This window comes from Denticeps clupeoides, chromosome 16, assembly GCF_900700375.1.
Source record: "Denticeps clupeoides chromosome 16, fDenClu1.1, whole genome shotgun sequence".
Taxonomy (NCBI): domain Eukaryota; kingdom Metazoa; phylum Chordata; class Actinopteri; order Clupeiformes; family Denticipitidae; genus Denticeps; species Denticeps clupeoides.
The window spans coordinates 12948320-12974703 of NC_041722.1; the positions used below are offsets into that span (position 1 = coordinate 12948320).

Sequence of the window (26384 nt, forward strand, 5' to 3'; positions counted from 1 at the left end):
TCTTGCAAATTTGGATTTTCTATGTGTTATTTATTCGGTTATTTAAATGCAGCCATCACCCAGTTTACATTCGAAGGCATTCGCCTGAGTTCCATCCACGGCCTCGTGATGAAAGAGAAGTGACTTGAACAAAGAGTTAATCTTTTACATTTATGACAATGCCCCAGTACATGAAAGGTGACCAATCGTATGTTCCAACGCAAACAGCGAGAACACAGAGATAAGAGGGTATTTAAGCAACAATTAGCGAGTGTTTGAGCAAAACGGCCATTTAGAGAACGGCGGGCCCATGTGATGTTTGCACAAACAGTGCTTAAAGGCTGCCTAGGCAAACAGGACTCAGGGAAAGGTCAATATTTTCACAGGCAGCGGTGGAAACGCAGGGCCGCCGGGGCTGCGGGCCCGACCGACAGCTGTTTCCTTGTCTACTTACTTTCTAAGGAGACCGAGACATGGCAGGATTTGGGCCCTTATGTACTCTATTTATGAACAAATAGGAAAATTGCAGTTCATAAAAGCGTAACGTGCACGTCGCCCTGGCCGGAGAGTGCGGCCCTTTTTTTATTCCTTTAAACACACAGCACGTCAGCCGTGGGTTCTGGGTGGTGTAGCGTGTCCGCGCGCCGAAAACTTGGCCCAGTTAGGGGAACATCACCGGTCATGTATTTGCATGGGCTTGCATGATGAGGGTACGAATAGGCGGCATGGTCACTTCCATTCCTAGAAAGGTTCTTCTGAATTATGCAAACACAATTGTTTATTGTATTATGTATGTTCATTGCTAAAAAATTCATAAAATTATTTGAAATATCAACATTTTCAGAAGGAGCGTTGTGATATGGAACTGTGTGATTAATAATCAGGATAAAACAGCGAGTAAGAGTATGAAGAGTATGACTGAGCAGATAGGCTCACAATCCAAAGCTGCACAAACCAACCAGAATGGAAGAGAATAGCAAAGGCAGGTGCTGCCCCCTGGTGTCTGAACTGGTTTTGGTTCTGAAACCCTCCGTTTGCCCCATTTTACCTTCTTTTTCACTGAACTACTTTGCCGTTTTTGAGTTATATCTAATGTCGTAAGCATCTTCAGTCACTTCCCCAGGCTGTAGAGTCTCTAAAGCCTATTAAGGTTTCATATAGCACAGCAGTCAGCAGAGTATACATTTTCTCAGGATTAGACAGTAATGTGTTTGTACATAAATAAGGCATGCATGACTATAAATACTGTGTTTGTGGAAATGTAGTGCTGCTACATGACTGTACTTTACAGTGGGTGGGTTACTGACTGCCACATACGGTTGTCATTAAGAATTGTAAAATGCAGGTATGAAAAGTAAATTATTATGGTGTAATGGTATTTGTTTGTCATAAACGCCCCTGGTGGAACATGGGTTTATAACTTTTATAGATGCACTAATAAAAGTTTATATGTTTGCGCCCTGAAAAACCATGAGGGTGATGAATTACACTCATGGCGGTGAACATTCTTAAAATGTCATATGTTTATGACAAAGTAGATAAGAATCTGTGGAACTTCCTAAGGGGGTGTGACATGCTATCTGCATGTGCCTGAGCTCCCCATATACATCACTGATTCACAGGTTTGTCAGTTTTGCTTCCCAGGGCCACTTTTGGGATTTTACAGTTGAAACGTTACAGGTCTATGCTTTATACAATACCTTTGTTTGTTTGTTAAAGTATTTTTGTTGTTGATTGACTGATAACTCATTGATCACGGCTGTACTAGCCTGGTGGGTAACAAGACCACAAAGTCACAGGTTCAAACCCCACTTACTAGCATTGTGTCCCTGAGCAAGACACTTGAGTTGCTGAGTTGCTCCAGGGGGACTGTCTCTGTAACTAAAGTCGGTCCTAGTTATTTTTTAAATTAAACATATTGCTCCTCAGAATCAGCTGCTTGTAATTCTGTATTTAAACCACTAGAGGACAGAAGAGGATAGCATGGCGCTTTTTTTTTCTTTAAAAAGTGTCATTTTGTAACACAGTGCACACAACGAAATGTGCCCTCTTCTTTTAACCAATCGCATTTAGTGAGCTGTGGGCAGCCATGAACACTATGGGTGTTGCAGTCATGGCACCGCAGCAGGAGTAGTGTTGTGCAGAGTAAGGTTCCATAAACTTTGAGAACACACGAGTTAAACAAATCTTTAAAATACTAAAAGCATAATTAATCTGTGGCCTTTCCTTTGAAATAGCATGATGCTGAACTTCATAATACCTGGCAGTAACTTAATGTAACTTAAAGTAACATTGTCTGTCAATAATGGCATTTTATTTTAAATAGATGTTTTATTTTGATATATATTATAACATATATGACCATTCAACATGTATATTTTCCCTGTTGTATGCTCTAATCAGCAGAGCATGCATCATGAAATACTTTACTTTCATACAAAAATGAGTAAATAAACAAATACATATCTCAGTGTATAAAAACATCAGTGCTGTTCAATTTAACAATAAATAAACTGTAACACAGATGGTGTGTAACATGTCGGAGTTCAGTAGGGTGTGTGTTCATAATACAGCTTAACTGGCTAGCTCAGCTAGCTTAGACCTTTCGCAAAAAATACTGCATATGAAACCTGCTGCAGATAGCTATTATAGTTTTTGAGCATGAACAAAAAAAAAACACATGTACATGAATTACAATCTGCGTGTCTTTTGCCCACGTTGGTGGAGCTGGCATCTTCAAGCCTGTTGCATATTCGTCATAGACCCACTGGATCAGAAGGCCTCCATCAGTTACTGCTTTGCACCTTTTTCGCTTTTCTGGGTGGGTGAGCGTAACAGGGCCAGGCTGAAAATGTAGATGACACCCAGGCTGAGCACAACGCAAAAAGCTGCCGCTCCCACGGTGCCAGAGAAGGTGATGGGCACCGAGTGGGTGGAAAGCCACTGGCGTCGCAGCTTCATGTCCATCTCTATGGCCTGCATCTGGAAGTGAGTGCCAATGATGCCACAGACATGGAACAACTGGTGGCTGTGACCTGCAGAAAGTCAAAAGAAATAACAAAAAAAGAAGATTAACAAAATGATTCTCAATCCATCAGAATGCCTCGCTACTGTTAACACCCATGACGTCTGCATAAAGCCTTGGAGTTTGGATTGACGACAAACTGAGTCTGAACCATCTCCAGATCCTGCAGGTTCACTCTCTACAACATTCACAAGAATAGGCCTTTTCTCTCACAACAGGCTACGCAGCTCCTCGTCCAGGCAATGGTCATCTCCAAACTCGACTACTGTAACTCTCTCCTGGCTGGAGCCTCTGCAGTCACCATAAAACCACTCCAGATGATCCAAAATATGGCAGCCCGTCTCATCTTCAATCAGCCGAAATACACCCATGTTACACCTCTTCTCACCTCTCTCCACTGGCTCCCGGTAGCTGCTCGCATTGAGTTCAAATCCTTGATGCTGCCTACAGGGCTGTAAATGGAACTGCACCCTCCTACATCAACACAATACTACCTAGCTACACTCCTGCATGCTCTCTCAGATCGGCAAATGAAATGAGACGGAAAATTCCCTCTTCACGGGGTCTCCGATTCCAGTCAACTCTGTTCTCCGTTGTTGTCCCTGGCTGGTGGAACAACTTGCCCTGCTCCATTCGACTAGCCGAGACTACCACCACCTTTAAGATGCAGTTGAAAACCCGCTTATTCAAAAGGTATTTCAGACAAATCTAAGACTTACACACGCACATGCAGACACACTGCACAAAACAATACAAAAATATATATATATAAAATAATATTTTTTTCTTCGTCTAGCACTTAACAATCTCCGAGCATGCTCTTTGCTGACAAGGTAGGTCTTATCAGGGATCTTAGTTTTTGTAAACTCAAAATCTATAGAAATTGAACGAGAATTGCTGGTGTCTTCCTCCTGTAAGTTGCTTTGGATAAAAGCGTCGGCAAAATAAAGTAAAGTAAAGAATGAGCTGTTTAAGATAACCCCCACCATCATTGGGCTATCAGGCTGTGAGCTAGTATGGCTGGCAAATGCAGTGACATATTTAAAACCTGACATTCTAGACATATTATATGCAATATATAATAAGGCCTGGTATAAAATGTATATTATGGTATTATAATGTATATTATGTATATTATGGTATTAACAGTGCCAGTGTTTCACTCTGAATTTGATTCTCATTTGGTGGTAATTTTGACATTGTTGAAAATTTTATGTGTGCATGGTTTCAGTAAAACAAAAGTATAAATTGTACACCACATACACAAAATAATCTCTTTGCTGTATGAAAGTTCTATTTCTTTCGCCATTTTCCCTAGCAGCATTATTTGATTCTGTGCATGCTGACAGAGGTGGGGCCGTCATAAACTGGTGTGGTTACTTTTTTCTGCGTGAGAGTGAATCCACAAGCTGTTGATATATTTTGTACATATTAGTAAAAGATCTGTTTGTCAATGTAAATCAGTGATCAGAAAACCACCACAGTGATCATAATAATCATAAAAAAAAAATAGTCACTCCAGGCCCAGTTCACACCCAGTTCATTCATACCTACCACACCTAGAACCAGAGTTATCAGGGAACTGAATCTGCTGAAACATACCAAAGTAGTCAAAGCGGCCCGGTGCCAGCCGCTCGGGCAGGTGTGTAGCGAAGAGAAATGCCGTGAGAAATGCGAGGGCAGTATGGTAGTAGTGCAAGACGTTTGCATCATTAACCGTGCAGCCGTCGCCGCTACACATAAAGATCTGCGGAGGAATCAGACATGAGAGTGTTACTGTCACATAGAGCTACACGTCACAGCTTTTATCCTCACCTCAGAGAGAGAGAGAGAAACTGTGTGCACTCCATTTGGGGAAACCCGCTTCAGAATTGTCTTTATTAATGTTATTACTTTACTTTACGCTTTTTAAATTGGGTTACATGTCTGGTCGTTTCATTCGAGCAGAACAGGTTTGCTGGATAAGCACGAGCTGTCAGTTCCAACAGGTGCATGGCTGTGCAACAGTGTGCAGTTTCTGGGGAGGGACAAACCTACCCTGTAAAAGAGGGGAATGTTGTCAAACAGGTAAGGGTAGGCGAATGCTCCAATCCGGATGGTTTTGCCCAGTTTTGGGCTCTGGTATTCAGAGAATCTGAAAAAAAAAAAACAGTAGAAGTTTTGAAAAACATAAAAAAATTTAAGATAAAGTTATCTGTGATATACGTTATAAATGTGTTATACATAATTGATACACAAATTCTTTATAGAGTGCTCTGGAAATGTGGCATGGGCATTTTACCATCTTTTTGTTACATCTCTAAATGAAGTGCAAATAAGTGCAACCTGCAAATGCTGATCACCCCTTGTTGGTGCCATTTGCATTTTTGTGGCCTTAGCATTGTTGCCCAGCGCTGGTGAGATTCCACTTGGTAAAGCAAAGCAGGACTTTGCAGACCACATACATATGGACAGACAAAAACCAGGGTGGTAGTAGCCTAGTGGATAACACACTCGCCTATGAACCAGAAGACCCAGGTTCGAATCCCACTTACTACCATTGTGTCCCTGAGCAAGACACTTAACCCTAAGTTGCTCCAGGGAGACTGTCCCCTGTAACTACTGATTGTAAGTCGCTCTGGATAAGGGCGTCTGATAAATGCTGTAAATGTAAATGTAAATGCAGACGACAAATAATGCATGGGAAAACATGGATTAGCACAGTTACCTTTTTATGGTGTCATGGTTATAGTGGACAAACGGCAGGCCAAGCCTTAGCAGACAGAGAAAAATGAAAAGATGGGAGACACATATTGAGGCAAGCCATGCTCATGCTCACACACAAGACAACAAGAGACAATCAACTTTTCACTGGGACAGCCAGCTAATTAGCATGCTAGGCCACTCCCCCCGTGCATGACTTAACGCTGCGTTTGCGCTCCCTTGCAGCTTGAGAACTGTTCTACAATCAGGCCACACGTCACTGCATGCCGACACCCACATCACACTAGGACGAGCGAGCGGCTGCGGTGCATTATCAGTTATCGTTTTATCGTTTATTCATTGTTGTTCACTGCGGACGCCACACCTTGAGTAACAGGCCAGGGCGGTGCAGACCACAGTGTTGAAAACAGCCAGAGACACGTAATATCTGTGGAAGGTGGTGTTCACCCATTCATCTGGCACTACGTATGCCGAGTAGATGATAGCAGAGCCTGCGAGAACAAAAGAGAGCAGCAACACCCCAGGCGGAGCATGAACATTAATCTCCAATCAATTCAACACTCTCAACAATAAGCTGCTGGAACGTGGCGTGGTGCTTTACCCAGACTGTAGAAGCTCAGCGCGCCATAGTCAAAGAAGAAGCAGATGTGCCTGGCCCGGGTGGACATGGTGCTGAAGGTGTGGGCGCAGCTGGACGCCAGCGGGTACACGCAGCACGACAGCAGGAACACCAGCAGCGGCCAGGTGAAGGCGTCGTGCCACACGTCCCCGATCAGCACCACTGTCAGCAGCTTGTATAAAAAGTACCTGGGGGAGAGCAAGGGAACGTGGTATCAGCACCTTTTCAGACGGTATACCTGGAGAGATCCCTGGACTGGTTGTTCGAGTTACGCAAACTGAATAAAAAAAAAACGCAACTGGTTTAGCGGGATTTGCAGTTTTGCAAAAAGATTCATTTCATTTAACCCAATTTTTTATTTCCAGAGGGACCTGAAGGGCTGCAGCTACAGTGGAAGCGAGGGTCATGTTGTGAACACGGTCCAGGAAAATCTGTATTTCATCTCCTGGCTGCTAACCAGGCCGCGCTTATCAGCGCTGTTTGTTCTACAGTCTCTCTGCCTACAAGCCGCCCTGGTTACCATGCAGACATGGAGAGTTGGGGAATGACACGGCATCCGGCTGTGCAAGAGGAGATCAGGTTTTGTGGTTTGCTGGATTTGTCGTGTCACTGTTGGTGTATTGTGTGGGCATCATTGTGAGTGCTTGGCAAGCGCTTGTTAGACGTGTCAGCATTGCCTTTCTGCTCCAGATATGCAAAGTATTTCTGTGTGTGTGTGTGTTGCATCTAAAAGCTAACTTCTAAAACTTGACCAGCAAATGGATATCATATATATATATACACACACACACACACACACACACACGTTTATTTCCTTTAAATTACTCTTGAAAAAAAATGCAATTCTTGTTAATTCAGTGCAGACTAAATGCGAAGATGCCGGTGATAAATGAAGACGTTTTGACGCACTGTGTATATAATTCCCACCCTAGTCAGCATCGCATTGAATGTCAAGTTCACAGTGTAGAATTTCCAGTGTTAACTCGGGCACAGTAAATATATATTCAAGTATGAAATTAAATGTATTAAAACAATAGAAACTTTAGACACTGAATAAACATACTGTATGTATGTATGATATTATCACTGCTTTATTATATTTTAAATACAACTTTAATAACTTTAGCCTGATAAAAGTGTTCTATGAGTAGGTTTTGTTCGTTAATTATATACTATTGTTATATACTAAGGGTAAGTAACTGATCTTTCTCTCTGCTGCCGTCACCACAGCAGAGCCCAGGGGTCCCGGCGGACAGCAGAGCCCACCCACCCGGACCCCCCTCAGCAAGCAAAACCCAGCACATGGGGGCACGTCTTCTCACGCAGACACACCCCCCGTGCCGCCCTGATAAACAAACACGCTTCTGTTGCCATGGGAAACAGATATGCGCCAGTCCGGTTTCCTCCTGTGCGTTACCTGCCTGCCTCCAGAGGCAGGGGGTCGAAAAGCTCCCCGTCCAACACAGACATATATTTACCTCAATTAGAGAGCAAAAGCGCGTAAATACGATGGAGGGTAAAGCCAGGAGGGTTCCCAGTCCTTACCAGGTGGGGAGGAAGTGAGTCCAGATATTGAGCGTCTCATTGGTCAGCTGGAAGAGGCTGAGTATGCAGTCTCGGGCTGAACTGCAGGGATGCCGATACCCAGCGACGATACTGTCCTCATGGAATACCTGCGGGAGGGAAGATGACGTATCTCTACCACGTATCTTTCAATAAAAACGGCACAGGAAAGTACAGAAAAGGGTCGAAGACTACACCAGACACCGATGTCTTAAAGGACACTTACTTTAGGCACTTGTTGGACGGTGAAGAGGCGAGGTAGTTTGAGGAGGCTCAGCATGGTCAGAGATGTTGCACGGCGAAATGCGGCGAGGGGCTGGCGTAGCAGCATTTATAAAGCTGAAGTTGTCCGACTGGCCCTGCCCTGCTCCTTACACCTCTGCCACGCCTTCACACACCTCCTAACTCCCAACTCAGGCACACTCGAGGAAGGAGGGCTAACAAGCACATGCCCGAGATGTAAACAAGAGCCTGGCATGAAAGTCTATGTCTTTCTGGAGAAACTTCCAGAACCACTTCTGTCGTTCACAATACACCAGAACTACTGAGCGGAGCAACAGGTTAAACTGGTTCTGCTGCCATTTACGAGGTTCACGGGAACATGTGTGAGTGACAGCACGAGAACAGCCCGGAGAGGATCCTGTATTATTCGCTCATAAACCGCAGCGTTACGTGGTGACCTTCATCATTCTAAGGCGTGTCCAGGCAGGGCGGGGGACCCCCCATTAAACTAAAGGTGCGAGTGGCATGAGTCAGTCATAGACAAACAAATCTCTTCCAGTCTAATCCTTTACAGTTTAACACGGTGGCTTCAGCCACCACTCGTCACACCCAGAGGTTCAAAGTCAACCTTGGACCACGATACCTACTTTAGTTCAAACAGTGATTTAAAAAAAATATATTTTTATGCAGATTTTTCTCTCAATTTTGTACTAAAATCACTACTAATGTGCACATGAAATATATTCTAAAAGTACACAATACTTAGTTTTCCCATTAAGTGGAAGTGAACCACTGCTCTTGAGGCATTTCAGATATACTACCATTATTAAATTATACAAATGAACTAAACTCATACCGAACCGGAGGGGTGTACATTGCATTTCACTTTCATCTAAAAAAAATAAAATAAATACATTTTAATCAATCGGCCGAGCATGCTTTGAAGTAAGTGTCTGCTCCAGGCCCCTGAATCAGGAGGCCCGATGCTCCACCAGCCGCCTTTCACGATGCTCGCTCGGCTATGCCTTAATAAGTTAATCATCAACCCAGCCAGCGTTCGTCCACGCCGCACAAAACACGACTTTGGTGGAAAAATCTTTACTTCTCGCCAAGGTTGAGATAATAATTAATGCCTACGCGGAGTTGGGCATGAATGTGGTAGAAGGCGTTAAGTGTTCACAGAATTCTGAAGTGGTGCCTTTTAATGATGAAGCTGAGATATGAGCTGCAATGTTACAACATTATTGTATATATTATTTTAGTAAAACCGCAAAGGGCAGTGCTTTAAAAATTAAGGGGAAAAAAATGTATCAGTGCTAAATTCTAGTGCTTATTATATTAATCTAATTATTTTATTCCAGTTCACACAATAGTAAAACACTTTATAATATTTCCATATATTCTCTTGTACAAGTTTGTGTCTGCGTGTGTTCTAGGAGCTCGGCTATGTGTGTGTGTGTGTGTGTGTTTACATCATGTTTAAACTCACACCGACCCCTCACACTGGGTCATAATTATCCACTGCGGCCATACGTCACCCTAACATTAACTCCAGCGCTCGGACCCGTCTGCCCGGCATGCATCACACACACCGGGGGAGGTTAAACATACATTTTCTGCGGCGCAGCGGACCATTTTATCGCCTTCTTTGCACCAATTTACTCAGAAAAGAAGCGTCCTTTAAATGTAACGCATGATGGATTTGGTGCAGCCAGAGAACTGAAAAGCCACTGAAAGTCACCCGATCATCCAAGAGACCGGGATTCGGAAATAAAGCAGCGCACCTCGTTCCAGTCCAGACGTTCATCCACCACTGACCGTGTCCGTGTGCATGTGGAGATCCACCCGATTCCAGATGTGATCCACCCGGCACACGAGGGCGTCAGTCAATCTAACTGCAAGTTGACTTTTAACTCCGGGTTATTGTTTACATACACGTTTTATTTCCTCCGTGTGCTGTTGTACACTTTAACATTGAGAACGTTCAGAAATCATTCAAACGAACGTACTTCATAATCATTCTTTTTTGTGTAATATGACACACAAGATTTTCCGAAAGAAAATTCTGAACGAAAAGCTTAGCATTCTATGAATGTTAGAAGTGTGGGTGTTGAAATGAATCGATATCGAATCGATGCAGTGCAGAACATTCACGATCATTTCAGAATTTACGGTGCTTCGCGGTTTCCTGGCGGCGGCTTAAAAAGTAGTTCCGGTAGTGGCCGTGGCGGCCTGATCTACAGAGTGAAGCGCCGCTCCGGGGCGGAGTTTCACGCTGCGCGGTGCGGCACCCGGCGGCCGTGACGTATTTTCCGAGTCTTCTTTCTACCACTTCGAAACGCACACGCGAAGCGGGAATGGAGGAAAAGCTGATGTTTCTCTGAGTGTCCAGAGATCTACAACACGACATTATCGTCTTTTTTATCGGGAGTTTAGAAAACTTTAGCTTTCTTTAGCTTTCTTTTTTCTTGCTGAGCCCCGCTGACCTCTACCGAAGTAAAAAGAAAGTGAATTGATAAAGTGATTGTCATTGTGAAACACTGCAGCACAGCACACGGTGACACAACAAAATGTGTCCATCACCCTTGGTGAGCAGTGGGCAGCCATGACAGGCGCCCGGCGGGCAGTGTGTGGGATTCGAACCGGCAACCTTCTGATTACGGGGCCGCTTCCTTAACCGCTAGGCCACGACTGTACTTTTTACAGTGAGCAGAAAAACAGCCTGTGTTCAGTCCGCCCTCCCCTGACGCTGCGGACATGTTAACCAGGCGTTCTTCTAGCGTTGGTGGAGTCAGGGGAGCGCGGACTGAACACAGACCATTTTTCTGCTCATTGTAGCAAATCCACAAGTAGCAAGTTTCCACACAGTGTACAGTTCTGTACACAGAATAGTCCCTTTCAGGGTCATGGGAAATGGAATGTTGAGTTTAATTCAGTTTAATTTAAAAATTGTAAAGAATAGCGTTTTGAACTAACATGCCACAATAACGTCAGGGTTGGATTTTTTTATCCCCAGTATTGCTGTTCACGGTTTAAATTTGAATAAAGGCTTGGACATGCACCTGGTTACCTTCTGTCACTGCGGTGAAATTAGACATTTTGAAAAGTTACTAGAGGTTACAGGCAACCATCTTGGAAGAGAAGAATAGAATCGGATCGAATTGTGAGACCAGGTTCACTCCTCTAGTTAGACGTATGCAGTTTATGTGTACTTGTGGGAAAAGGCTCATGATAATAACTGCTAAGCGAGTTAAAAATTAATGTAAACATTTTTATTGCACCAATTGGCCTCAGACCCGTGAAGAGCTCCTGATGCTGGAGTGCTGTGTTTTATTTGTGGTTATTGCAGCACTACATTCATATTGGGTCTCATGTGTCCAGATCCTTCCTTCTCATGCTAGACTCACACACCGACGTTACAGTATCTCGAGCAGGAGATGCCTACAGAACTTGATCGTTCTGTCAGTCATCTGAGCGCCTCGGAACACCCACTCTAAACGCAAGTCACATTTCAGCGTGATGAGGAATTCTTGAAATTCAAATGCCCAGTTAGGCTTCTGAAACAATGATTTACAGCACAGGCCAAAAGTTTGGACACACCTTCTCATTCAATGTGTTTTCTTTATTTTTATGACCATTTACATTGGTAGATTTTCACTGAAGGCATCAAAACTATGAATGAACACATGTGGAGTTATGTACTTAACAAAAAAAGGTGAAATAACTGAAAACATGTTTTATATTCTAGTTTCTTTGCTCTGATTTCTGCTTTGCACACTCTTGGCATTCTCTCGATGATCTTCAAGAGGTCGTCACCTGAAATGGTTTTCCAACAGTATTGAAGGAGTTCCCAGAGGTGTTTAGCACTTGTTGGCCCCTTTGCCTTCACTCTGCGGTCCAGTTCACCCCAAACCATCACGATCTGGTTCAGGTCCGGTGACTGTGGAGTCACTTGTGGAGTCCAGGTCTCCACTTTTTGTTAAGTACATAACTCCACATGTGTTCATTCATAGTTTTGATGCCTTCAGTGAGAATCTACCAACGTGAGAATCTACCAAATGGTCATGAAAATAAAGAAAACACATTGAATGAGAAAGTGCGTCCAAACCTTTGGCCTGAATTGTAAATTTGTTATAATAAGAGGCATTCTATGTATGTTTTCACGACAACTGTGTGAAGTCATATTTATTCAGTTTTGTATTTTTTGTTAAGAAGAACTCCTGCACCTTTTCGCTGTATCCTTGGCAACAGAGCATCAGTGACTGAACAGGAATGTACAGTTGGTGGAAAGATTGGAATCAATAGGGAGTAACAAAAAAAAAAAAAAAAAAACTACAGAAAATGTTAATTAGATCTTTATTTGGTGTGATTTCTTTTGTTAAATCTAAAACATGAGCGATTAATCAGAATGTCATTTCCACTACAATGCTCTCCCATTGTTAAATTGAAGTGCTAAATAAATGTACATTATTCGTTTAACGTTCAGGATGCGTTTCCGTCCAATCCAAAACCGGCGGTTTTTATGGACCAGTAAAGAAACTCGTGAACCTTTTAAAGTAGATGCAGTTCCTGCATTTGACACAGGATGGCAGTGTTTCACCACCCTCTTCGGTCAAGAGTGAAACCCCCATCACTGTCATTGTGACAAATGGACGTTGTCCTAACACGAGGCGCACCGAGCAGTCATTCTTACTTCAGCTGCGGCGACCAGCCGGTAACGGCACGGGAAGTAGGTCGCCCCGTCCTCCGCGAGAAGCGAGTGCGGTTCCTGCGCCAGGACTGGGTGGCAGCGTTTGCTCTGGGCTGCCTGGCAGAAGCTAGTTAATGAGCGAGGCCGGGGGGCCTCGGCCCTCCAGCCGATTAAAAATTAACCGGCAGTCAGCAGCACTAGACAGGCTACAGACGGGGCTCGGCCCACGATATGCCAGCCTCTGAGACCAGCGCCAGTGTCCCAGCTATTGTTAATGCTGCATCTCACCAAACTGGCATCTACAGCAGGAAAACATATCCAGGCCGGGCCCATGGGAAGGCCTGCCCACTTTTTCCTGAGGAGGTGAAGTGTGAAAAATCCGTTCTGCACGCTACATGGTTTGTGCCATCCCTCCTGGGGAAAAAACAAAAACTCCCAATCCCCTTTGAGGTCTTACCCAGTATCCGACACCCTCCCAGTGCCCCCCCCCAGACAAACAGCTTCACGTGGGAAAGGCAATTGAATGATGCCGGGTTCACCAAGGTGGCAATCGGATCAGGCAGCCGGCAAAACGAGCAGCACGGCGCCTGTAGACCCGGGAATTTTCCAAATGTGATCAGAATCACTGCGGCCCGCCTGAGCGCTGATGCCACCCGATCCCCCGGAGCCCCGAGAGCGCATTGTGGGAGAGGGCATCAGTGCATGAAGACAATGAAGACAATTTAAAAACTCTGCTCAGATTCTGTTTCATCACAGACACCACATAACGTAAGAAAAAAATGCTTTTATTATTTCTTTCTTTTTTTTTTTTTTTTTTACAACTTTAAAAATCAATTTAAAGCACAAAGGTTTGAACTCTCATATAAACATCTTTTCTTTTCTGCATAAAAATGGTCGCATGTGCACACTGTGCTTGAATTCTGCGAAGTCTGTACAACCTTTTCTGGATGCCTGCTGCTGCTACAGCAACCCAGTAAACATTTTTTTTTCCTCTTTATTGCATACGTCACATGTGACTGGAGCCTCACATGCCACTACACAGGACAGTGAAAACTGAAATGAAAAAACGCAGCCACATGATTACCTGTTACACAGTGAACAACGATAGCAGCTTTCAAAGAAAGACTTTGCACTTTGTCCAGAAAACAAGGAGAACGGGAATAAATTAACCACGAGATACTGGTGTTGTGCTTTAGCGCTGTTTCGCTTCGACAAACAGCTCAACCCCTCCGCGGATCACCGCCTGATTCCTTCCGACTGGAGAGGAGCCGGCGTGAAATGGATCCCCCTCAACAGTGATCACTTGCCTTCGCAGCGTGGTGGAGATCCATCACTGACTAGTTCCCCCCCTGAACATTCGGTGGGAACGTCCTTGGTTCCTCGCTCCACGACGCTCCGCATCAATTTAACATTTAAAAACTCAACGGTGTAAAAGGCATTTCCCCCTCTGGGGGAGGCAGACATTAGCGTTTCAGTCTTTGTCGTCGTAGGATCTCTCACTGCTGAGATTTATGCAAACGAATGCCCCATGGCAGTCAGCATAATAATAAAAAAAAAAAAATGAAAAGAAAAACAATTGCCAAATATAATAAACACAGGCTGTATAGACTTTGGTATAACAAAAAGTAAGCTTTCAGCACAGTCCCCTGTGGTAACTGCATCGTTTCCCTTTTACAAACACGCTCAAAGTTTAGTCTCATTAAATGGCAAGAATGAGATGTGCATAGTACTATTCATGAACAAATGCTACCCTCCTAACAGCAGGAAAAAGGACCTCTCTGTATCCCTCGCTGCCGCGCGTACGGATGTCGTGTTCCATAACCTGTAGCGAAATAATAAAAAAAAAAAAATTATAATTATAAATAAGAAAAAGCTCGCTGCGCGTGGAGGAGAGCAGAGAACGGTATGGGACCAGTGGGCAGTGTGGTGGTCCAGACGCACGTCTTTAAGATGACTGGAGTGTTCGAGGGCCACTTACCGAAGCTGTTTGAGGCCTTATGCTGCCCTCTGAGCGAGTGAGTGTTTTTATCCACAGTAGGCAGCAGATGTTGGAAAATATCCTGAATATCCCTGCAGAGATGCCGCAGATCAGGACAGCGTGGCTGAGCGCGGTAATTAACGAGGAGGAGGACACATCAGAGGAGCAGTCACCAGTTAGGATGACTGACGGTGTCTGGCGCTTTCGAGTCCCTCTGACGACGCGGTCCAGCCACAGCCCATGTGCTGCAACATACGGTCCACTTTGACACCTACTCTCTCACTGAACGAGGGGAAAGTAAAAGGCAAAAACAAGGCATGTGACCATGTTCATGTGATGAAGTGGCACCTCCTCACGAACTCACAAACCAGCCAGCTTCAAATCTGGAACCTGAGAGGAAACGCAGAGGTACAGAAACACTCGCCTGAAGAGTAAAAAAAAGAAATACAAATGAACAGGCTTGTTGGCGTTTTCTGCCCAATCTGGAACAATCATCTCGGTATTACGATTCAGGAAGCGTTCCTCAGACCCTAAAGTTCAGACTGTTAACCAGCAGGATTAGAGGTGGCCGTGGGGCCGTCCCCTCGCGGGTCGATACCAAAGCCCCGAGATTAAACAGGTTAAGCCGCCACAAAACAAGGGCTCAGGAATGGCCCAGCTGCCACGGGCTCGTGGTGAACACCGGTCCCTGACACCAACGTTCACCTCAACAGCCACCACGCCACGTATTTAGATACTGATGGGATATTACCAAAGCTTAACTGCTGCCTAGTTTAGGCCTTTTTGAGCACGTCTGCCATACAGTCCTACTGTGGGAATGAGGTAATTACAGTTAATTGGCCAGACCGGCGGTAAACACAAAGTGTGGGATGAGAACATAGCTGGCGCTCAGGTTCAAGCTGCAAAAGTAGAGAAAAAAATATTTATTTATCTTTTAGATCGTAATAAGCAGGGAACCAGCAGTGCGTTCATTACCCAGCCAATCAAACGTGTGCCAGACCGAAAATTTCTCATTTTTTCTCTCCAATTCAAAGCACATCAAAAGGCAGCGGGAACCGAAATGGGGAGGAAAAAAAAAAAAAAAAAACTTCTTTAGAAGACGGAACTGAGGAGGATAATAAAAGGCAGAACCGCCACATGAGTAAAGTGCAAGGTCTTCAACGTGAAGTAAAATTGACAAGATGTTTGATGCTTTAACCTTTCATGAAAGCAATCTGCCTAATTAGAGAATAAGTCTTATCTAAAAACCAAAGTCTCTCTGATCATTTTGAAACGCTTCCGTCTGGGAACGAGCTCGCAGCATTTGGCTGGTCTGAAGATCCAATCCTTGCTTGGCCGCTACTAATGCAGTTGTGGTCAAGCCTCAGGATGCCGCTCCCTCCATTTAACACACCCCCGCACTAACCTGAGAACAACGCACGGAAACCCTAAACAGATTATAGGCCTCTGCACCATTAACACACACACACACGCACGCACACACACGCACTTAAATGGGACAAAAGGAGAATGGTGAGGGAGAACTTCAGGGCTGTGGCTAGTGCACAAGAGCATCTTTTCCTTCTGCTTCCGAAAGAAATTACATTTTCTACCAACAGATGATTTACCAAAAAAACTGCTTTAGAATGAATCATCAGAGACTTCAGATGCTCTCTGGATCTAAAATGACACGAGCCAGCAGGAAGCGGCCCAGTCAAGACCGATTTCTTTTTTTTTTTTTTTTTTTTTTTTTTTTTAAGAGTAAGGTCAGTTTGGTTTAAGCTTATTCACAAATTGTACTCGTATGATACAACCCCCCCACCCCACATTTGTACTGTAATCCTCTAAATGTAATTCAAGCCTCAGGAACAGTTCAAATTAAAGAAGAAAAACAAAAAACTAAATAAACTGCCGGAAGTCACATTCCCTTTGCTTCATCTCTACATCACAGCAAAGGTAAACACTATGGTTACAGTTTCACGTGGTAAACTGAGAACTACAACAGAGTCCCGTGGCTTTGCCGAGCTCCACACCAGCCCGCTGCTCCTCTGCTTGCTGGGTTTCGAGGCGACGCCCCTAGTTGTGCTTGGCCCGTCCCCCCTTTAGGTAGCTCTTCCAGCGCTTGATGAAGTCCCTGAAGACGGGCGAGCTGTCCATGGAGGCCAGCAGCTGCAGCTGATTGATGTGCGTGGTGTGGTAGTCCCAGCGGGCCAGGTTGGGGGCGGAGCCCAGCATAAAGTGCCGAAGGTCGTAGATGGTCCCGGAGCCGGTGTCGTACAGGGGCAGCATGGCCTTGAGCGACTCCATGCCGCGGCTGTAGAGCTGCCCGGCGTCTCTGCCCAGCACGTCCCCGGCCGTTTCGGCCACGTCGTACAGGCCAATCAGAGAGTAAATGAACCCGTTTAGCACGAAGGAGCTGGGCGTGGTGGGGTACTCCTCGTACCAGTCGTACTTGTTCATGAACGTGGCTTTGACGCCATGCTGTTCTGAGGGTAGTTTGAAGGGCCCCGTGGCGCGCATGGCGGCCTTGAGGTACGTGTTGTCCTTGGTGAGCAGGTAGGCGCGCACCAGCGTTGACATGGCCTGCCCCTGGGCCATGGCGGAGTACCAGCCTGGCTCCAGCGCCCGGAAGCCCTCGCCCAGCTTCCGGGTCACCATGATGGGCCAGCCACCCCGTTCGTCCTGGTTCCTCACCAGCCAGTTGCTGGCTGCAAAGAAGGCAGCCATGTGGGCCGTGGTGGAGATGGTGACGTTGTCTATGAAACCGCGACCCCGGAGGACTAGCTTGACCACACGCCGGGGCATGGTCTTGGTGGCCTTCACGGCCTTCGTGTTAGACAGACCCACTCCTTTGCGCAGGTCCGTCAGCAGGTCGCGGGTCACCGTGGTCCAGGAGGTGCGTTGGCCGATCCCGTAGGTGATGTCCCGATCCTTGAAGGCGATGAGTTGTGTGGTGGTAACGTAGTGGATGACAAACGGTGGCCCCTTCTCAGTCGTCTCAAGCACCACGGACACGCTGCCGTTGGACACAAACTTCAAGTCGAAGGAGATGATGAAGTCCCTTGTGTTTCCCAGGGGAAGAGAGACGCCCTCAGAGTTCTCTGTATGGTGAGAAAAGAAAAAAATTAGTGGGTGACAGAGGGGGGCGGAGAGTTTTGAAACATTCCCGGTGACTAAAGCTGCGTGCCGCCTCTCCCTCTCTCTGCAAGTCTGCAGTGCTGAAAAAACCCTCGCCCATGGGAGCCGAGTTCACCCGTGTCACCGCTCGCAGGAGTTAATTAGAGAGAAATTCTTGTCTGTGGGAGACAGACACACAACTTGGGCTGAACTAAAACCCCGCAGTCTTATTTCACGCTGGCCCAACCTGCCACGCTGTCCGCCAAAACGATTACTGCCACAGTCTAGCACTGGAACGCTCACAAGCGTGGATTCAGGACAGCTCAGTCACTCCCACGGTCCCATCATGCAAAAGCAATGAGCAAAAGTGGAGAAAACTCCTGAATCACAGCTCTATTAATCGATCTGCATGTTTGGTTCGGTAAAGGACATGGTCCCAAGATGACTTCCACTGATGGCACTGTGAACAAGTGGTATTTACCACCAAAGAAAATAAAGGGGAATGCTGGAGGAAGGGAGGAGACAAGTGCTGAGTACTTTTTATAATCAGCGGGGCAGTGGTGGCCTAGCCCCGTAATCAGAAGGTTGCCGGTTCGAATCAGGATCCACCAAGGTGCCACTGAGCAAAGTACCGTCCCCACACACTGCTGCGCCTGTCATGGCTGCTCACCAAGGGCGATGGGTTAAAAGCAGAGGACACATTTCACTGTGTGCACAGTGTGCTGTGCATCACAATGACAATCACTTCACTTTCACTTTAATGAGGTTTTTAAAACGAAGTTGTCGAGATGTCAGAAATAATGACGCTCAAACAAAAAAGAAAGTAGGTCAAACCTCCCTCAAAGATATTTAATACTATTCTTTTTTTGCAAAACTCCCGAAGACGTTGTATAGAACCAAGTGTTGTGTAGAACTTTGAGCCTTCTGAGTCAACTCACATATCTGGGGGACAACATAGGAAGAAACATGAAGAAGACCATTCCAACTGCTGTTTAATACACTCATAAATTCATTACTTAAGGCAGTCCGGAGAGTAAGTGGATTTGTAGTGTGGTCCTGTGATTACGCCGCCATCAATAATGAGCGGGATCCCAGCTCCTCTGCTCTGCGGCACCGAGGCTGGAGCTCCTCAGCAGAGATCAATGCTTTAGGTGATGACACCAATTACCGTCTCCCTCCACAGCAGTCTGGCTAATTGTAATGGGTATTGATTAGCACGGCTCAAATGTATTACTGCATTATCAACAACAAAATACATAGCGGTGGCTCCTCATCGCTGGCGGGAACCTCCCAGCTGTCCACATCCAGGAGGCGCAAATGGTTTAGCGACGATAATGCAAAAGAGGATTAGCTGATGAGCAGCCCAAGAGGCAACTCAGATCTGCTGATGGACTAAATATGCATTATCTGCAGCCAAGAGTGGTGGAGGAGGAAGAGCGATAAGACAAAGTCGCACCTGGCGAGCTGAACTGCCGGACCGAGGAGAGACGGGCGGCGTCGTAGAACCTGCTCAGGGTGCAGCCCTTGGGGACGTTCCAGGCGGTGGGCCGGCTGTCCCGCTCCTCGGCAGTGTCGTACACCTCCACGTGGGCCGCCCGCTCGGTCAGGTTCTTGCTGTAGTGGCTCAGGCCATACTGGGCGATCTGGATGGCGTAGAAGTAGCCCTGCGGTCCCCACTGCGTGGACAGAGGCACTCCTGAAAATAATAAACAGATGTGATGAGCATACAGATTATATTTATATTTACACTTACAGCATTTATCAGACGCCCTTATACAGAGTGACTCACAATCAGTAGTTACAGGGACAGTCCCCCCTGGAGACACTCAGGGTTAAGTGTCTCGCTCAAGGACACAATGGTAGTAAGTGGGATTTGAACCTGGGTGTTCTGGTTCATAGGCAAGTGTGTTACCCACTAGGCTTCTTTGTGTATGTGTGTGTGTGTGTGTGTATACACACACACACACACACACACACACACACACACACACACACACTCATCTGACTATCAGAACTGTGCCCTGGTACCCATCGAGCAACAAAATCGCATTAACTGTTATGTTATTAGCTTCATAGTATAACGCAATATTCGACATCGCCACAGGGATGTCCGGGGCTGTTTAACTCCTCCCCGCTAAACAATGTAGCTGGATCAGAAATCAGTGCTGAGCATGGAAACTCTCTCAAAAGTTAAGTCCTCTCGTGAACGGCTTGAAATTACGGTTACACGCTTCCCGAAAACGACGACTCGCGAATCCGTGTAAGCCCCTTAAAATTCCGGAAAACGGCAAGGCGATTATGTATTCCAAACGCAATTGGAGACACTTCACAAGCCTCGTTCAGAATCTGATTATGCTTATGCAGAGAGTTAACAATCAGAAGGAGATGTTTGTTTGATTCGCCTCTCTGTCAGGGTGCAACCGCTAAATTCAACGCGGTTCGTGCAGCAGTCGAGTTGTTTACTGCAGTCGCACAAAGCCGGAGCAGAAGGTCACCTTTTATTTCAATTAAACCTAGACACATCCCAACAGTGAAAACCAAAACCACCCCGCCTCAACCTGGCCACGATTAAAACACTGCTGATTTCCACAGCCCTTCCTGTACAAGCGTCTTCGGCACGGAACCGGCAGTTTAATGAGAGCCCCGGCTTCCCTCCAGGGCCCGTGGCATCATTTGTGCTGCAGCAAGCTACGCAGCAGGGGACTGTAAGTGGGCCCTGCATCAGGAGTCAAATGAAGCCTTCGGAAACGGAGTGTCTGGCCTAGATTCTGTTCGGAGATTTTATTCCTCCTCCAGCCGGCGGAGGTACGTTATTCATCCCCAGCCTCAGTTTCCCCAGCCGGAGAACCCGAATGGCTCCTTGGCCTTTTTTTTTTGGCTAATAGCAGGGTCCCCATTAGAATTTGTGGCTCTGGGGTCTCAGCGTTATTGTCTCATTACTGTCAAATAAAGCTGAATCCTATAGTCTAGATGTTTGGAGTTTATGAATAAAAATAAATAAATGAATGAAATAAATAAATATTCCCAGCATACTGGAGTGGAGCCACACAGAGAGCTGAACATTTGAACCTGAACAGATTTTAATTGGCTGATGAACAGGCTTACACCAATACTTACATTATGCTCATTTCCAAATGAACGGAATAATTAGCACATTTCCATTTGTGCAAGTCGGGGAAGAAAAAAAAAAAAAAAAAAAAAAAAAGTGCATCGGCTGCAAACCTGACATATTGAAAGGTTCGTACTGTGAGGGTACGGCGCGGCTCCTTCAATCAATCCATGCATATTGGGGGGAGAACGGGGATAAATGCCCTTTGGTGAGGGGGCTGTATCTGCAGCTCCAGCAGGGTAATTAATACAGCGCCACTGCACTTTAAAAGGTACGGAGTGAGGAGAGGTGCGAGCGATTCCATGAAGCCGCAAGTACGCCGCGTGATTAATGGACGGAGGGGATTCGGGGCGGAGGGAAGGGAAATAATCTGCAAATCACTTCTGGAGGAAGTGGGAGCACAAAGGGGGAAGGGGGGGGATTCACAGCCCATCGGCTTCATAGTGCCAATGGATTTATCTCAATTTAGAGTCGACCCAATTTCCTCATAATATAACACATAAACCAGCCCCTCAAAACAGCACCGCTGAAGATACTGCCACTTATCAGTCACCCAAAAGGCTGCTTTGTGCCGCCAACGTGGCTAAGTACACAGACAGATGGAATATTTTCACCCCTCCAAAAACATTACCATACCAATTAAACAGAAATAATTCCTGCAAAGGGTACAATGTGGTTCAAATGTGAAGGTTACACCCCCCTCACAATACCCACTTAAAACAGGCAATCACTATAACTGGAGGGCTGTGATCCCCGGGGCTATAAACTCTCTTTTACAATAATAAGCCAGAGTCAAGTGTCACCAGCGCCACAGTTTACCGGCTGACATTATGTGAGGGACGGCTCAAGGTGAGCTGAGGGGACACTGTACTGTGAGTCTGCAACCGCAAAACCCGGGAACAAGTAGCACCAACATTAAATGAATGAAATGTCCTTCAGACAAATAGAATGTCATTTATAATTCATATCTATTATAATAATCTATAATATTTTCTATTATCTATTCATTTGTGTTTTACAGAACAACGCAGACACAGAGTGATATTGGTGACCCTATTCTTACCACAATACCACAACTTGATATAAAATCCCCTCCTCCACACACACATAATGTCAATTATCAAGACGTTCAGGGATGCCTGGGTGATTAGGGTTGAAAATAAAACTATAATTCATAGAAGAACAGGACAAATCCCACATGGGATAGATCACTTATATTCAGAAAGGGGGGCCAGATTGGATTTTGATTTGTTTGCACTAATGTACATGTGTGGGCCTAAGAGGACAGTCATAAACGTCCCTTTGCTGATGACTGATCAGGCTCACACCCTCCTGCATGACCTTGAGGCCAGCGCGGTGTTGCTCCCTGCTCTAATTAGGGTTACATTAGGATGCAGTTAGCAATGCACCTAACACTTGGTGGTGCGGCCTGATAAATATTCATTGGCTTGCATCATGAGCCAATTTAAAGCTTGTGCGTATGAGCCACTTGGAAAGGCACCAACAGGAAAGGCTGCCTGATGACGTGACCTGAAAAAGAAAAGACCTTTAAAAATAACCTGCTCATTTACATAGATTACAAGAAATGGGGTCGTTTTGGACTTTCCAGTGGGGCGGGAGAGCGAGCACCTTGCTAAACCCGTCGATACTGCTACCATTTTTGGTTATGAATGGTTTATCTATTCAGGCATGATAACATCAGCAGAGCTGTGGGATGATCTTTTTGATTTCAGCCATGAGTTGTCTGTGAAAGTCACCTCTGGAAATATAACTCTGCATAATGGAACCATTTAAGGCATTAAAAGCTATTTCTGCTCAAACAAAAAGATGAAGAATTCAGTGCAAATTACATCATAAAAAGATTCATAAAAAAAAAAAAAATGAAACAGAATGATGGAACAAAGTGTAGAGAGACAGAGATGTGGGAGGGTGGAGGGAAGAGACAGAAAAATGAACACAGATGACGAACAGGGGGCTGCATTGCCCTGTCCACACTTGGCAGCCTCTCAGAGCCTTCCAGTAAGAGCAGACTGAAGACATGCGCTGCCAGGACATAAAAGTCTCATCAATACGACCGAGTTCACAAGCTCTGCGGCGACTCCTGGCTACCCTTGGGGAGAAGATATTGTTCAAACACAAAACCCTGCGATAAAGACGAATGACAGTCGACTGTCAAAACAAGGACGGCGGCAGAGCACTGAGTACAGAAAATACAGGTTATGCACAGGACTGAAAACATGGCACTTGCAGGATTGGATCCTGGTGGGGGAAAAAAAAAAAAAAAAAGAGACAACACTCACTCTCTTGGTCCAGTCTCATGAAACCAAAGACAATGCTTCTCCATTAACTATGAGGTTTGTCACAATCGAGATGGGGGATCTGCAGAATCAATCCCATTTTCATTTGCTTAATGCAAGTCAATTGACGGCGCACTAATCACAGAGGGCAGGGTGGATAACTCCACAAAAATAAACTACAGAGAGACAAGCTTGCTTTACTACAGATGGACATTAACTGCTCATCAAGCAGGGACGGGCCGTGACAAACATATAGCATGATTTTCTGAAAAACTCTGACGCATACATACCTTCCACTCCACTGATGCACTTAACACGGTCCCGGACCTCCACATTGTACCCCTCAAAGGACATGAAGACCCCGTTGGGGTGGTATGGCTCCCGCTGGGCGTACACTTTGGAGTAGCTGTGGGAAAACTCAAAGCGATCGTAGCCGTCGTACTGCACCACCTTGCCGTAAACTTCGAAATACTTCTCAAGCCAGCTGAAGGGCAGGTAGATGTCGTTGCCCTCCCGTCTGCCTTTAATAGTGGTCTCGTCGTTGATCAGGCAGTCAATCTCCTCGTACTTAACTCCCCCCACCACCGGCGGGGGCTCTGGGGGCTGAGGCTGCTGCTGGGCATCGCCCTTGGGGCTGGGAGCCGGAGGGGCCCTGGGCAGGAAACGAAGCGTCCGGTTGCTGGAGCACTTGTTCCACAGCAGGACTGTGATGAGTGTCAGGAGGGCACAGATCACTATGAGGGTCTTGTAGTGGACCCGGGCCGCCAGGCAGCGCATCTTCACGGCTCACCTGCACAGGTACATGGAACAAGCAAGGAGCGGTCAGCCAGACGCAGCGAAAAATACAGTCAGGAGAAGAAATTCGCAACAAAAAAAACTATTTATTGCGGAGCCAGGAGGCACGTCAAATAAAAAAATGCATTAGGATTTTAATACACCAAAAACACACAGCTTCCAAATAAATACAGTCTGGGAACTTTTACGGTTTCTCCAACCGGGTTTTATGAGTAAATATATTGCAACACCACAACATTAAACGTGGCTTGTATTGAAACTTGTAGAGAAGAAGAATAATTAAAAAAAAAAAGAGAAATTAAATACAAAATAGAATCATAACATGAGTAAGATACCTCATTGCAGTTTAGCATAACTTCAACAAACTAGATCATCTCTAAAGTGTAGGATATTGGTAACATTGCCTGTGTTTGGGTCCAAATAACTACAAATACATTGAGGTGTTCCTATTCCACCCATACGATACCCTTACACAGAAGGAAAGGCACAAAACAGTAGCTTAAGAAATTGTGGGTAATCAAATCTCAGACCTTAAATCCTCTGAATGAATTAAAAAGACTGCTCACAAAGCTATATACCAACATGGATGTGAACTGAATCACATGTGTGCGTTTAAATATTTTGATTTTCATACTGAAAAAAAAGGTGCATCGCAGCCCTAAAATTCCTTCACCATCCATCTCCATCTTTATGTAGGGATTGTCTCTGGAAGAATTTTGCAAACCACAAACTGCTGGGTTAACGGGCAAATTATTTTGCAATTAATCTTTAAAATGAACCACATCAATGAATTGTGTGTTAATTTTGACATCCTTAACATGAAAATGATCTATATTTAAACCCACTAAACATGACTTAAGCACAATATGTCGATCACTCTATGAAACTGTTAATGGTGCAACAGCGGTTGGAACTCTGTGGAGGAACAGTGTGTCCAGGGCAGTCCAGGGAGGCCAGAAAAAAAAAAAAAAAAAGAGCCAAACAATTATTGTTAATTTAGTAGGTCTATAATCATCTTGGTAAACCGAAATCTGCTGCAAGCTCTCTGGAAACCGGCTTGAGAAACACTTGTCTAGATGGCCCAGGGGTCACCAAATTGCTGCAGATCATTTTGCCGGCTGGAGAAAAGAAAAATGTCGTTCACGAAGGAGCCAGCGTTTCTCATAATCACGTTTCTCTGACATTTAATCCGGCCGGGGGAAAAATGTAATCAATACACATACCCAGCTACCTCTTAGCCTTGCTAATTACAACTCGGAGCTTAGTGTACAGAAATGGCAATGACAAAGATGCGCTCTCGAATATCCCGTAGAAAAAAAAAAAATCATTACCCCCAGGTTCAGCTCAATATTTGCTGCTTAAACAAGCCAAGATGGAAGTCAGCACAATGAATGTGCATTCATTTCACAATGGGCGCAATCAGTCTCGCGCACCACCGGCTGCTGACTTCAGACTCGCTTTAAAGCCCTTTCAGAGCAAATTAAAGGGTGGATAATTCACGTAGCGGGGCAGGGAAACGCTGACGGCAGAGCCCTGCGGTTCGTGTAAAAATCCAGATGAAGGCGTAAACTCGACGCTTTTTACAAATAAGTCTGCACCAGCCGTATCAGTAACTACGGTGATTCCGCAGACGGTGTTTTTTCGCCCTATCGAGCAATGCTTTATAAAATAGTGCTTTATAAAAAGGCAACTGGTGACATTTGGAGAAATGACAAAGCCAAGCAGAGCGATGAGAAATGTCGAAGGTGGGTCTCTCGACAACGCTGAAAACAGTGCGGAAGCGGGGCCAACTGCTCGGCGGAAGATAAGCAGCCCGGCTTGTTCGGACGAGCTATAAATAATTCCATCTTTTTATGGCTCCTGCAGCTGGCGGGACTGAGTCGGCGACACAATGGCGGCCCTGCGCCGCAGCCCGATCGCTGTTAAGAGCACACGAGAGCCAACAAGGCCGTGTCGCCTGGACCATTTCCATTCAAATCCACTAACATGCCGCCGATATTCATGAGCCGAGTGTAATCCACAGATCAGAAGTTCTGCACTGGTGTAATCCACCAAACAAGTTTCATCATGCACCAAAAACTAAATAAAAAGCATCTCGGTACAATCGCTTCTGCTCCCAGAGTGGCAAGCCGCGGTGCGGTGGTTGGTAAAGACGGAGATACGTTAACAGGATGGAATGAGAGTAACAGGCCACTGTAAAATTAGACCATCGATCTTGCCCGGGCGGAAGACGGAGAGCCTTGTCCGCATGTATTTACCACTCTCTCTGCGACCGGGCTCCGGCCACGCCCGCTGCATCCTCATCACC

At 45.6% G+C, this 26384-nt stretch overlaps 2 protein-coding genes across 5 annotated transcripts in view; both read right to left on the reverse strand.

Moving 5' to 3' along the window:
* Positions 1 to 2290: 2290 nt before the first annotated feature.
* Positions 2291 to 8924, reverse strand: paqr5b (progestin and adipoQ receptor family member Vb). The gene is made up of 8 exons (XM_028956340.1): positions 8116 to 8924; positions 7872 to 7999; positions 6309 to 6514; positions 6072 to 6198; positions 5712 to 5756; positions 5042 to 5138; positions 4607 to 4751; positions 2291 to 3014 (listed from the first exon to the last, which is right to left on the reverse strand). The coding sequence occupies exons 1-8, from the start codon at positions 8218 to 8220 to the stop codon at positions 2770 to 2772; spliced, it is 1098 nt and encodes a 365-aa protein (XP_028812173.1). The 5' UTR covers positions 8221 to 8924; the 3' UTR covers positions 2291 to 2769.
* A 7562-nt stretch (positions 8925 to 16486) lies between these two features.
* glceb (glucuronic acid epimerase b) overlaps positions 16487 to 26384 on the reverse strand; it is a 34243-nt gene continuing 24345 nt past the window's right edge. For all 4 annotated transcript variants that reach the window (XM_028957199.1, XM_028957196.1, XM_028957198.1 and 1 more), the window contains 3 exons: positions 23572 to 24071; positions 19332 to 19571; positions 16487 to 17859 (listed from right to left, as the gene is read on the reverse strand). In XM_028957199.1, coding sequence (XP_028813032.1) covers positions 16835 to 17859; positions 19332 to 19571; positions 23572 to 24058 — 1752 coding nt within the window. In that variant the 5' untranslated portion in view covers positions 24059 to 24071 and the 3' untranslated portion in view covers positions 16487 to 16834. The remainder of the gene's footprint in view (positions 17860 to 19331; positions 19572 to 23571; positions 24072 to 26384) is intronic.